Genomic DNA, 13,778 nt, shown 5'->3' with positions numbered 1-13,778 from the left:
TCATCTTATCTTCTTATCTTACACTGGTGCAGAATTCAATCACAATGTAAGTTGTAACATTACTGCTATGTTCATGTAGCATGATAACTCAATTCGTTCTTTGTATTTAAATGATGCTGTATTGTATAGTGAATGTTAAGTGTATTCATTCATATTCATCCTCGTTTCAGTAACTGACCTGCTTCACTCGATGTTAAGCTAACTGGCTATCCCTGTATTACAGTGAACATACATTTAATTTGGTTTCAGTGTGTTTTTATGACAATAGTGGTTAGTGCAACAGGTGATGTTTAGTATTCACCCATAGGAGCAGATGTCATTTTACAGCCCTTAAATGCTGTTAGTTAATGTCAGTTATCTGTAACAACAAATGAGGAAGATGTAAAATATGACTCCTCCAAGGGTTCAGGTCCAGATGTTCTATAATATTGTAATTAATTGGATTAACCCAGTGCCTTTGACAGCTGATAGAAAATGCCTCCTGTCATTACTGATTGATGTGTGGCAAGAAGTGCTACATTTATTGTGAAAACTGAGCAGCAATTTGCTTTGTGTGTTTCAATGATGATTTGTCTTGGGTCACACCAACTTTAATAACCACAAAATCAATCGTTTGAGTGGAATCACCACAATAACTGTATTCAGTCACACAATGGGTTTAACTTGAAGCCAATGTGAATTTTGAAATGCTAATTCCAAACCATCTGGAACAGTGATTCTCAACTGGTGGGTCGCGGACCTGTTTTCAGTGGGTCGAGGGCCTTTGCCTGGGCAAAAAAAGAAAAAGTTTAAAAAATAATGTGCTTTTATTTTGAAGGGGATTTTCTATGCAGCAGAATGGTGGTGGGTCCCGAAGCCAGACCAGTTGAGAAACACTTATCTAGACAATACTAAACTTTGAGGGAACAAAGAGCTGGAAGGTTCAAGGAGAGGAAATGCCACTGGAGAAATGTTACAGATACTGTTTATCTGAGTTTATTTAGAAATAGTATCTCCATGACATGGTCTTTCCACCAGAGAGCACTGACAAGTTCATTTTTGGCTGGACTGCAGCAACACAGAGGCCAGCCATATGAATGTTTTGGCCATTTTGATTTGTCTTGGATTGATTTTACTATATTTAAATCAAATATAAATGGAATGAATAAATGAAATTGTACCAGATACCTCTTGTTGAAGATGACCCCCAGCAGCTGGCCTGTAAATGCAATGGCCACAAAGAGCAGCAGTGCTTTCCACATCCAGATTGGACCCAACCGACCACACACCAGCCATCGCAACATCCTGGGAGGAGGGGTGTAGGGGAGGTGAGGAAGGACGGATGGATGGATGGGGGGGGGGGGACGGTGGGAGAAGGCATGGGGGCAGTGGGGCAGTGGGACAAGATGATATATGAATGAGGAAGGTGAAATTATGTTTTAAGCGGGAGGAGGGGGACCAAGCGAGATGATGTCATACAAAAATAAAGGAGATGAAGAGAAGGGAGAGAATGGTGAGGGAGGTAGGAGAGGTATAGAGAGGCAAAAAGAGGGACAGAGAGAGGGAGAGATTTAGATGAGTCACAAAAAAAAACATGACTAAGGCATCATGATCATTTTGGCAGGCAGGAAAGCTGCCTGAAAACATCCAGATACAACAGGACCTGCTGCATTTAGATGTTATATACCAATACCGATTGTTCACAATTACATTTTCTGATCAGTATCCGTCTGATCAACATTTCTGCTGATAGTTGTGTTTTTTCCTTGTCACTTCTTGTAGACCTTTGTATATCATGAACAAAGAATAAGCAGCAAATCAAATAAGGACAAAGACGATGTTGCATGAAGTCTGGTAATGTAATAGTGAACCCCCACCAAAATGCCCAAGATATCCATATCACCCATCTCTACGTAGCATATCAAGATAATTCTGTCATAATTAGTGAAATATTTTTTTTTGTTCATACCATACCTAGCAGAACAATATCAGAAATGGCATCTTCTCCCTAGTCTACAGGACACTCAAATTCCATAAACACATTTGTTTCTGTTTGTAAACTAAATATTGTTTGGTGCCCATTTCAGGACCTTCTTTCCACAGTAAGCAGCAGCAAATAAAACAATGTCTGTAATGTCAAATCCCAGAGACAGGGAGAGAGTTTGGACTAGAAAAGTCAAATTCCTCATAATGTAACAGTGACCAACTGTATTTCTGTTCTCAGTGGTCCTGGATTTGTGAACAGGAGAAAGACAGCTGTGGCCCCATTGGTATATTTGCATACCACGATGTAAATTTACCATGCAAGTACATGAAGTCAGTATGTCACACACCTGCCTCGATACACAATAATACACATGGATGAAGCTGAAACAGCCAACCTCATCTCATACAACCATCTTATTAGGTAGTCAACCACAAACAACCTATTTGACTTTGACATGAATCCATAGTATAGGCCACTGTAGTATGAAAATCATTTTTCAATTATGAAGTTAATTTATGAAGTCTGGAAACTTTCAAGCCAGTAATGCGCTTCACCGGTCATGAGGTAAGAAATTCTAGCTGAACATTACCTTAAGGAAATGATTTGCATCACAAAAGTAACCCAAAAACACATAATCTATTTTAATTGTCCATATATGAAGTTTAATGAGTTACATCTTTAATTTGGAGACCCTTCCACAAGAAATTATAGCTTAAACTCACAATTTAAAAAGGAAAAATTACCTGCTTTTCTTTTTCTTTTCCTAATTTCAGTTTTGTGCAGCTGAATACTTTTTTTTATGTTGGCCAGGAAAAATAAGCAACCTAAGTACATCTTTTGAGTCTGTTAACTTGTGATTATAAATTTGGAAAAAAAAAAGAAAAAAAGAAAAAATTAAATGATAAAAAATTAAATGAAAAAAAATGTGTTAAAAAACAACTAACAATAATTAATGTTGATGTTTTTGATGAAAACATTTATTGACATGTAAAAAAAACCCAACCATTCTCTGGTGTCACCTTCTCCAATGTGAGGAATGCTGCATTTCTCTGCTTTCCATCATTGTACACATTGTATTGTCTATATTCTGAGGATTAATTTTTTTGTCTTAACAAACAATAATGAATAATTAATTACAAATATTCAACACATGAATCAACAATGATAATTGCTGAACTATAGCTCTAAATATATAGTGCTATATGATTGTGTAATTGAAATGTGTTATAAAGGGTGCTATTAGTGAGTAAAATAGAAAAGAACTTTTTAATCAGGGGCTCCAGCCAGAGTGTCTGTCAGCGGCACAAGCAGGCGTGTGATGTGATAGGTGGAGACGTCTCAGCAGGGTCATAACAGAACCAAACATTACGAAGGACACACAAGCTCCGTCTGAATGCATTCATGTGTTTTCACTATGGCCTGATGGTAACAGTAATCACAGTGCACCCCCCTCTAATTATCATCACACAATATCGAACACCTTATAAACATATGGAAAGCAGAGGTAAATTCGTTATGTAACAGTTTCAGAAGTAGATGGATGGTAGGAACAAAAAGAGCGGTGACGGAATGCACACAGATGATTTCAGCAGTGGCTACTACTCCAGTCTTCGCTGTGACACAAAGAAGCCTTTAGATTATAGCGCAGCTTTCATTTCCACACATACACGATGTAAAAGGCAGGAATGGATCTCGTAGATTAACAGCATACATGTTAAACGAAAGGCCTTTGCGTGCGAGGGAGCCCGTCCAGCCCTCCCAGACCACCCACACCTTCTTTCTCTGCAAGATCGCAGCCCAGCTCCACCTTTAATTCGCTACAATCACTGCATCCCAGTCGCTGTAAACCCCACCGGTTTCCGGATGGACCTCCGTATCTGCCTCTGTCTCCTATTCTGACGGCTCCTGTTAGCTAGCTAGCTGGCGTTACCTGGCTCTCCGTCTGAAAAGCATTGCTGTGTCCATGGGGCGGTATCGGTGACGGTGTTATTGTGCAGCTGCAGAGAGCTCGGAGCATCTCGAAGGCTTCAGCTGCAGCTGATCCGCCGCCAGCTCAGATCAGGCCCGGTGCAGCCCCGCTGACCGACACGGAGCCGCCTGAATCTCTCTTTGATGCTGAAAGTTCCTTGTGCTAAGACTTGAGATTGAGTCTTGAGATTCTCTTGCAGTGCTCCGAATTGGCTGCTAAGACACACCGATCGCGGACGGAGGGAGAGAGAGAGAGAGAGAGAGAGAGAGAGAGAGAATCCTTCCGGATGCTTGCAAAATAAAAGCCTCGATGCGGATAAGCAGCAGAACAACCCACAAAGCAGGAATGCCTGCAAGGCAGTAGAGCAAACATGATACACATGTAGACCTATTGATAAATTATTAAAACGATTATGTATACAACAATTATGTGTTTATGTGTGGCTCAGATGTGTCTGTTATTCTTACAGTTGGCTTATGAAACAAACAGTTTCAGCAGTGTTGATACAGGAGATTGTGAGCTGTAGTTTCCATGTAAACACAAAGACCTCTTGTCTGTGGGTGGCTTTTCTTCTTATATATCTTCTTAATGCATGCATATCAAAGATGTATTACAACCCCATTTCCAAAGCTGGGAAGTAGTGTAAATCGCAAATAGAGACAGAATGTGATGATTTGCAAAACACTTAAGTCCCACATATAATTGAAAATAGCACATAAGACACATTGAAACTGAGAAATGTAATTGTTTTACAATGTAAGCACATATTGTATGGCATATTATCGCTGAAAGAAAGAGATTGCCTTTTTGTATTTATGAATTGCGTTGTGGGTGAGATCAAATGGTCTTAAAGCCATATATGAGCTGGAGGCTCCACATCCCTGATTTTGAGGATGCCCCTTTCATATCCAATCATGATAATATTATCTCTTACCAGTTAACCCATTTACCTGTGGAATGTGCGAAACAGGAGGGGTTTTTTTAAGCAGTTCACAATTTCCCAGGCTTCTGTTGGCCTCATCCCAACGTTTTTGAAACATTAAATATAGTGTCTTTTTACTAACTGAATTTATGTCAGAGAGGATTATAAAGTTATTGTTTTATTTACATTTACACAGTGTCACAACTTTTCAGTCCAACATTGTATGTGTCTTTTACCAATATCTATAAATATCCAAGATGGTGCCACAAGAGTGGCAGCTAATTACAGGAGCTCCAACGGCTTTTCTTTGTTTTAGTGTGTTTTAGTGCTTTTTGTGCGTTTTTTTTTTTTTTTTTTTGTCACTTTGTACTCTTTTCTGGACTATTTAAAAGCCACGGCTCCATTGTTTACACTCGGGAATAGCTGTTAGTACTGTACTACCAGTGGAAAGACCTGTGATCCCAGCAGGTATAAGGACAAGGGGAAGGGGATGCAGAGCTGGAACGACGTGAAGAAAAAATGGTATAGACCATGTATACTGTCTGTTATTATAAGGAACATAAGATCTCTCATGGCAGATGGCAGACTGTGTAACTCAGGGCACATCAGTGTAAAGGAGCAATGCTGCATAAGAGACATAGAGCTGTTAGCTGTTAGGATCGGCCCGTATCACCTCCCAGGGTGGTTCTCACATGTCATCGTGATAATGGTGTATATCTCCTTGTCGTCCAAAGCTGCAGCAGCCTGCAAGCTCCTGCACGCTGTAGTTTCACAGCTGCAGCCACTGCGCCTGCAGGTCTTCCTCCTAATCTTCGGAGACTTCAATCATGCTCTCCTGTCTTCCACTCTGCACACCTTCACCAATGTGAAATGTCACACCAGAGGCAATAGAAACTTGGATTAAACTCAGGTCAGGAGAGTTGGCTCTGTCCTGGACCACCCTTTGGACACCATAAAGGAACTGGGTGAGAGGATGATGTTAGACCAAGCTGACATCAATCATGGGCAATCCATCTCACCCGCTGCATGAGATGGTCAAGGTTGAGGCAGATGGCCACCCACCCAGAGCCTGGTTCTCCCTGAGGTTTCTGCCTGTTAAAAGGACTTTTTTCCTTGCCACTGTTGCCAAGTGCTTGCTCACGAGGGAACTGCTGGGTCTCTGTAGATAAAGAGTATGGCCTGTACCAGCTCTAGATCGAAAGTGTCCTGAGACAACTTTTGTTGTGATTTGGCGCTATACACGTAAAAATTGAATTGAATTCAGTTGAATTGAATGGTGGGGGCCTTAAGCAGTTCCTTCAGCAACAGACTAGTGATGTGTTGGTCGTGAACAAAACAGCTCTTAGAGCCGGCTCTTTGAAGTGAACGATCAGAGCCAGCTCCTGTCTGTGAGCCACAGCGGGAGCCGCTTTAGGGTTTTTTTTGTTTTTTTCCTCGACTTTTTTTCTGTTGAAGCTGCACGTGATTGGTCAACTACATGATGTGTGGTGGCTTCTGTGCGTACACTCCCAACAGACTGGGGTGGTGGTCCCTCTGTTTAAAAAGGGGGACCAGAGGGTGTGCTCCAACTATCAGGGGATCACACTCCTCAGCCTCCCTGGGAAAGTCTATTCCAGGGTACTGGAGAGGAGAATCCGGCCGATAGTCGAACCTCGGATTCAGGAGGAACAATGCGGTTTTCGTCCTGGCCGTGGAACACTGGACCAGCTCTATACCCTCCACAGGGTGCTTGAGGGTTCATGGGAGTTTGCCCAACCAGTCCACATGTGTTTTGTGGACTTGGAAGAGGCATTCGACCGTGTCCCTCGCGTCATTCTGTGGGAAGTGCTCCGGGAGTATGGGGTTGGAGGCCCTCTGCTGAGGGCTGTACAGTCCCTGTACAACTGGAGCAGGAGCTTGGTCCGCATTGCCGGCAGTAAGTCGGACATGTTCCCGGACTCCGCCAGGGCTGCCCTTTGTCACCGGTTCTGTTCATTATTTTTATGGACAGAATTTCTAGGTGCAGCCAGGGGCCAGAGGGTGTTCGGTTCGGGAGCCGGCAGATTTTGTCTCTGCTTATGGCGGATGATGTTGTCTTGTTGGCTCCCTCGAGCCAGGACCTTCAGCATGCACTGGGGCTGTTCGCAGCCGAGTGTGAAGCAGCTGGGATGAGAGTCAGCACCTCCAAGTCTGAGGCCATGGTTCTCGACCGGAAAAAGGTGGCTTGCTCCCTCCGGGTTGGGGGAGAGTTCCTGCCTCAAGTGGAGGAGTTTAAGTAACTTGGGATCTTGTTCACGAGTGAGGGAAGAATGGAGCGTGAGATTGACAGGCGGATCGGTGCAGCGGCAGCAGTAATGCGGTCGCTGTATCGGTCTGTCGTAGTGAAGAAGGAGCTGAACCGAAAGGCAAAGCTCTCGATTTACTGGTCAATCTGCGTTCCTACCCTCACCTATGGTCATGAACTTTGGTTCATGACCGAAAGAACAAGGTCCCGGATACAAGTGGCTGAAATGAGTTTCCTCTGCAGGGTGGCAGGGCGCTCCCTTAGAGATAGGGTGAGGAGCTCTGTCACCCGGGAGGAGCTCAGAGTAGAATCGCTGCTCCTCGACATCGAGAGGAGTCAGCTGAGGTGGCTCGGGCATCTCTATCGGATGCCCCCTGGATGCCTCCCTTGGGAGGTGTTCCAGGCATGCCCCACAGGGAGGAGGCCCCGAGGAAGACCCAGGACACGCTGGAGTGACTATGTCGCTTGGCTGGCCTGGGAACGCCTCGGGATCCCCCCGGATGAGCTGGAGGAAGTGTCCAGGGAGAGGGAAGTTTGGGCGTCCCTGCTAAGACCATGACCACAACCCGGCCCGGATAAGCGGGAGAAAATGGATGGATGGATGGATAAATCAAGTCTTAATGTGACAAAATAATAACTCTTGATTGGTCAGCCAGTTGCTCTCTCCCCCTGTCTTTCACCCTGTCTGATTTTGCTGTTATTTATTTGTCTAATACAAATAAACAGTTTTTGTTGTTGCTGTTGTTTTCAAGTTTCCTGATGTTAGGAAGCAAACTCTAACCTCACAACCAGACCTACCCCCAGTAGCACTCACCTCAAGCATTATAAGGCACTTTGAGCAGTTAGTCAAAACCATCACCCCAAACAGGTCAACAGATGATGCCACTGCCCAAGCCCTCCACCACCTATACCGGAGGAATGCATGTGAGAATGCTGTTCAGTGACTATAGTTCAGCATTCAATACCATTGTGCCTTCCAAGTTTGTCACCAAAGGACTGGAACTCAGCACCACCCCATGTGACTGGATCCTGAACTTCCTGGCAGGCAGCCCCCAGGCTGTGTGGATAGGCACCACCACCTCCTCCACCCTGACTTACAATACTGACAAACTCTTTATGCATGACTGTGTTGCTACCAGCAGCTCCAACACTATCATCAAGGTTGCTGATGATGTGACTGTCATAGGCCTGATCATAGATGGTGATGAGAAGTCAGAATGCTGACATCTTGGTGCCAGAACAACAACCTCCATCTCAACATCAGCAAAACAAAGGAGCTGACTGATCGATGGGACATGACAGGGAGAAGGACATGCCCCCATCATCATCAATGAGACTATGGTGTAGAGACTCGGCAGCTTCATGTTCCTCTGTGTTCACATCAGCAAGCCATGGAGGTGTGAGGATCCAAAAGATCTGTCTGCTCCTAGTGTTCTCTGTTTCCCTTTCCCCTAGTGTTATGTGTCTGTCTGTCTGTTCCCCTGTCTGTCTCAGCTGGGTGTTTCTCTGCACCCAACTGGCCCCGCCTCTCCAGCAGCGCACCTGGAGTGCATGAACCTGATTAGGGCTCAGTACTTAAGGAAGACGCTGAGCTAGAGTGGTCGGCGGATTATCCTGATCTCTCCCATGAGTTATCCAGAACCGTGCCCATGAAGTATTTCCAGTCCTTGCCTCGTTGCTGCCTTTTTTCTTTTGCCTCACCAGTTCTTTGTTTGTTCACAGTGCCACCAGCCACGTTGAACCTTCGCCCAGCCACAGCCTCCCACATGGGGAAACTGTTTGTTCCACTCGCCGAGTGTGCCTTTTGTTTCTTTCTCCACTCCTTGAGTGTGTTTTTTGTTATTGTTCCCACTCCTTATGAGTGCGCTTTTTGTTTCATTGTTGGTTAATAAATTTGGTTTTATTTCTTACTCTTGTCTCCTGGTCTGTACATTGAGTCCAGTTGCTTCTAAATTTAGGCCAAGCCTAACAGAATAATCCAGCCAGTATGGACTCAACAGACCCGGTGAGAAGAGCCTTTGCCAGTCAGAGGGTTGCTCCTTGGCAAGCATGAGCAGCTTCTCCAGGGCATGTGTGATACCAGTCAGCACATGGAGACTCAGGTCACAGAGCTCACCCAACACATGTCTAACATGACAGCAGAGATGGCAAAAGTACTCACATTCTTTACTTAAGTAGAAGTACAGATACTTGTGTAAAAAAAAAAAAAAAAAAAAAAAGACTCTGGTAAAAGCAGAAATACTGATTCAACTCCTTTACTTAAGTAAAAGTAATAAAGTACAGGTTCTGAAATGTACAAACAAAATCACTGGACACAGTCTAGTTTTGCTGCAAGCCAAATATCAGACAGAATACAAAAGACTGAACTGAACACTTTATATCAAAGAACTAGCAAAGTCTTGACAACATTACTTCAACATGGAAACTTCAAGTCTAAGAGTCTTTTTTCTTTTGTTAGAAATTCACTTATCTCTACAAGACTACCAAAATCTTTTATTAAACCTCAGCAGAAGCTGGTTCTCAAAGTTCTTTGAATCAAGCTGTGCCCTTTTGGGTCTGAAAATCAGTCCTTCTGTACTAAAAAAGCCTATCCCAGGCAGCTGAGGCAGGCGGGGATGTGTTCAGCTTCCGTGACAAATTGCACACTGCTGGAAAAGATTTCAGGACATCCATGGTATCAGCTGGGCAGGCCAGGTAGGACTCTAGCTGCTTGGAGTTTTCTTGAGCATTGCCTTGCTTGATGGGAGAAAAGGAGTCTTCCTCCACTGAAGAACGAGAAGTGTCACTTGGATGCACCACAGGTTGCTCCCTCATATGGCTTTTAGGCGATGAGGCAGTTGGTATTCCAGGCCATCATCTTCATCCAACATGGTTCCAGCTTCAACAAACTCAAGATCCACAACGTTTCCCCCTCTTCCTTTTCTTCACTGTTCTCTCCTTCTTCTTCTTGCCCCCTCAAGTGGTTCTTCATTATTATTTTCATCCAGCTGTCTGTAGACTCAAAAAATAAAATTAGAGCCATTATCAGTAGTTGTGTGCACAATCTTGTCATGGAAGTTGTACTCTGTGTGTATGTCATTCAGGGCACCAGCAAGTGCAGAAAAGGTGTGTGATCCTTTGAGCTGTTTGCATGCTAGGGCAGCAGAGCATCTCTCCACTGTTTCAGGCTCAATCCAGTGTGCTGTGACACCAATGAAACTCTGTCTGTGTGCTGTCCAGCAATCGGTAGTGGTAGCAATGAACTCAACCTCACTCATGGCAGCCTTCAGATTATTTCCAGCGTTGTCCTCTCAACTTTCTTTTTAATGGTACCTCGGCACATTACAACCACATCTGGTTATAGGTGATGCACAAGAGTTTTAAAACCCTGCTGTTGGACAATACTGAGAGGGTGCAGGCCGTGAACAACAAAGTTTATAATGGCATCATCCACACCTTTTTGTGACACTCTCTTGGTTTCCCACAGTTGAAGTTGATGGATGGGCCTTCATCTGAGGTTGACTACCTCTTCAAAGCAGGTGAAGTGAGGTTTTTATACCTCTTCAGGTGATTTACATGCGTTCTCTTGGAGTGACATACAAGACAGACATATGGCCACCACCGTTCTTGTGTGTTTTTGTGTGTGTGTTCTTGTGCCCTGCATGTATGTGAGTGGTTGCAGGTGAGTGGATGTGGAAAGAGGACTCCTCCTCCGGAAGAGGAGAAGACTGGGGAGGAGCCAGCCAGTACCAAATCCCCTGCAAGCGGTAATCTCCTGCCAGGTACAAGAGTTGTCTCAGCCTGGCAGTGTGTGGCTGGCATCTTTCATGACCAGTCCTTCACACACAAGAGAATCATTTGGTTTGTGTTAAATTTGTCCAAACTTGTGCTCCTTGTGGGTTTGCTGCAACCAGACACGAACTGGGCTAGGTTTAAGATGGGGACTGATTTTACACCCACTTCCAGTCATTGTTTGTTAGCCTCAATAGGCTTAGGGGTGCTATTTCTTTGGTATTTTGGTTCTCGTTTTCCACCTGTACCGTAGGCCTCATTTAGGAGAGTTTTATTTCCATTTCATTTTGTTTATGATTCAGATAAGCTCTCCTTTTTGTTTTTTTGTTTAATGTTCATTTCATTTGTTTAAAAAGCACCCAAGGGCTCTATTCATTGTCTGGGAAGTTACCCCTTTGTATTCAAACAATTTAAAATCACCTGGGTTTAAAAAAATAACTATATTTACATCTGGTTGTGCTTTAGTTAATTCCTTAACCCTAGCAAGCTGGGTCGTAACCCTAGCAAGCTGGGTCGTAACATACACAAAGAGAAGAGAATAGTAATTCAGTTGACAGACCACCCTAATCACTCTGGCAATGCATTCAGCTGCCTTCTGAGTCTCAGGCAGGGTTCTCGTCTCTTGGCTGACTATGCCATGCAGTTTCAAATGCTGGCCACTGACGCAGGTTGGAACAACACTGCGCTACGCGGCACATTTATCCAAGGGCTCAGCGAGCGGCTAAAGGACAAACTGGCCTCCTGGGAAGAACTGACCGACCTGCAGACTTTGATCAATCTCACGATTAAGATCAGCGAGACAGGCAGGGTGCAGACTGGAGCGGCTGGCTGAGGTAACACACCGCAGCACTCCCATTCACGGGCAGATATCAGGTAACCACCATGAGGAGATCTCCTTCCTGATAATTCAGGCCCTTCACTCTCCCTTAGTGCTCGGGCATCCTGAGAAGAAGAATCAGAAGAAGAAGAATCAGAGGGACAATCCCCTTTATTCGTCACGCAGATACATGCATCATGCCCACACACGCCATGCACTGGTGAAATTTATCTTCTCCTTTAACCCATCCTGGTCGTCCTTCCTCCGCGGCAGACCAGGAGCGGTGGGCTGCCATCCAACCGGCGCCCAGTTCCTTGTGTCACCATTGGTCAGGTGGTGATCTTCTTGCATGTTTTTAGTGGGGGTATATTTTATGGAGGATACCCCAGGTGAACACGGGGAGAACATGCAAACTCCACACATAAAGGCCATTTTCCTCAAGCAGCAGGCACCGAAGGCATGGTGGAGGACACACCCCCGGTGCCCGCAGCGAGAATCGAACCCGGGACCTTCTTGCTGTGAGGCGACAGTGTTGCCACCGTGCCACCGTGGTTAAAGCTGCACAACCCACATATTGACTGGCTTCAGGGAAAGATACTGGGGTGGAGTTCCCACTGTCATGCTCTCTGTCTCCGCTCAGCTCGCCCTCCTACTGGGGGAGTCTCCGGTTCTGTCTCTGCTCCTTCTGAACCTCCAGATCTTTCCAGAGTTCCCTCAACTTACCATGATCTAAGGGAGGTGTTCAGCAAGGAGCGTGCCCTGTCTCTACCCCTGCATTGGCCCTATGACTGTGTCATCGACCTCATCCTGGGGGCTCCTCTCCCCACCAGTCGACTGTACAACCTGTCACGCCCAGAAAGAGAGGCTACAGAGCAATACATCTCCACATTTCTGGCAGCAGGTATTATCAGGCCTTCCTCCTCTCCTTTGGGTGCAGGGTTTTTCTTTGTGGCTAAAAAGGATAAGACTCTCTGTCCTTGCATAGACTTCCGGGGTTTGAATGACATAACGGTAAAAAATAAATATCCACTACCCCGAGTGAACTCTGTTGTTGCTGTTTGTTAAAGCAGAGAAATGTGACTTTAACATGCAGTCTGTCTCCTTCCTTGAGGTTGTCATCCAGGAGGGAAGCCTTGAAGCTGACCCAGAGAAGGTGAGGGCAGTAGAGCAGTGGCCGGTCCCGGAGACCCAAAAGGAGTTGCAGCGGTTCCTGGGGTTCGCCAACTTCTATCGAAGGTTTGTCCGGGACTACAGTAAAGTAGCTGCCCCTTTGACCAAGCTGACTTATACCAAAGTGAAGTTTAGCTGGTCAGACGAGGCAGACAAGGCGTTTAACATGCTCAAAGACTGTTCACCACCTCTCTGGTTCTGGTTCAAGTCGACCCCTGTAAACAGTTCATAGTAGAGGTGGATGCCTCAGATACCGGGGTGGGGGCAGTAGTAGAGCTGAGAACCGCTTGCACCCCTGTGCTTTTTTCTCCTCTCACCTCTCCCTAGCTGAGAGAAATTATGACATGGGAAACCAGGAACTACTGGCTGTTAAACTTGCACTAGAGGAGTGGCGACACTGGCTGGAGGGGACAATTTACAATTACAATTTACAATTTGTCATTTGGCAGATGCGTTTATTCAAAGCCCTAACGCAACTTTCTGGTCCAACTGGACATAGGTGCTACGGTGCTAAGACAATGCCACGAAGTAGTGCAAAAAGTGTATAGAGTGTCGACAGAGGTTTTTTTTTTTTTTTTTTTTTTTTGAAAAAAACAAGGTGTTCTGTAAAGAGCTTGGTCTTTAGTCTTTTTCTAAAGATCGCAAGGGACTCTGCAGAAGGAATGGAGTTTGGTAACTCGTTCTACCACCTGGGAACCACAGAAGAAAAGAGTCTAGCTAGAGACTTAGGGGTTTTCGGAGGTGGCAGCACCAGGAGTCGTTCCTGGGCAGTGCGTAGTGAGTGGGAGGGAGCATAAACCTGCATGAGGGAGTTCAGGTAGGTCAGAGCGGTTTTGGTGGCAATTTTGTATGCAAGCATCAGGGGCTTATATTTGATGCAGGCAGCAACTGGGAGCCAGT

The 13,778-nt window shown here is 45.1% G+C and overlaps 1 protein-coding gene across 6 annotated transcripts in view; it reads right to left on the bottom strand.

Annotated features, from left to right (window-relative positions):
- Positions 1-13,778, bottom strand: part of gal3st4 (galactose-3-O-sulfotransferase 4) — a 47,484-nt gene that overhangs the window by 20,400 nt on the left and 13,306 nt on the right. For 4 of the 6 annotated variants that reach the window (XM_076724610.1, XM_076724612.1, XM_076724613.1 and 1 more), the window contains one exon: positions 1,168-1,284. In XM_076724610.1, coding sequence (XP_076580725.1) covers positions 1,168-1,284 — 117 coding nt within the window. Of the gene's footprint in view, positions 1-1,167; positions 1,285-3,896; positions 4,191-13,778 lie in introns of those variants that run through there. The other 2 variants (XM_076724609.1, XM_076724608.1) reach the window with 2 other exon arrangements.

The sequence above is a fragment of the Chaetodon auriga genome, chromosome 24 (assembly GCF_051107435.1).
Source record: "Chaetodon auriga isolate fChaAug3 chromosome 24, fChaAug3.hap1, whole genome shotgun sequence".
Lineage (NCBI taxonomy): Eukaryota > Metazoa > Chordata > Actinopteri > Chaetodontiformes > Chaetodontidae > Chaetodon > Chaetodon auriga.
Note: the sequence above shows the minus strand (reverse complement) of the source record. Positions and strands in the feature narration are given on the sequence as shown.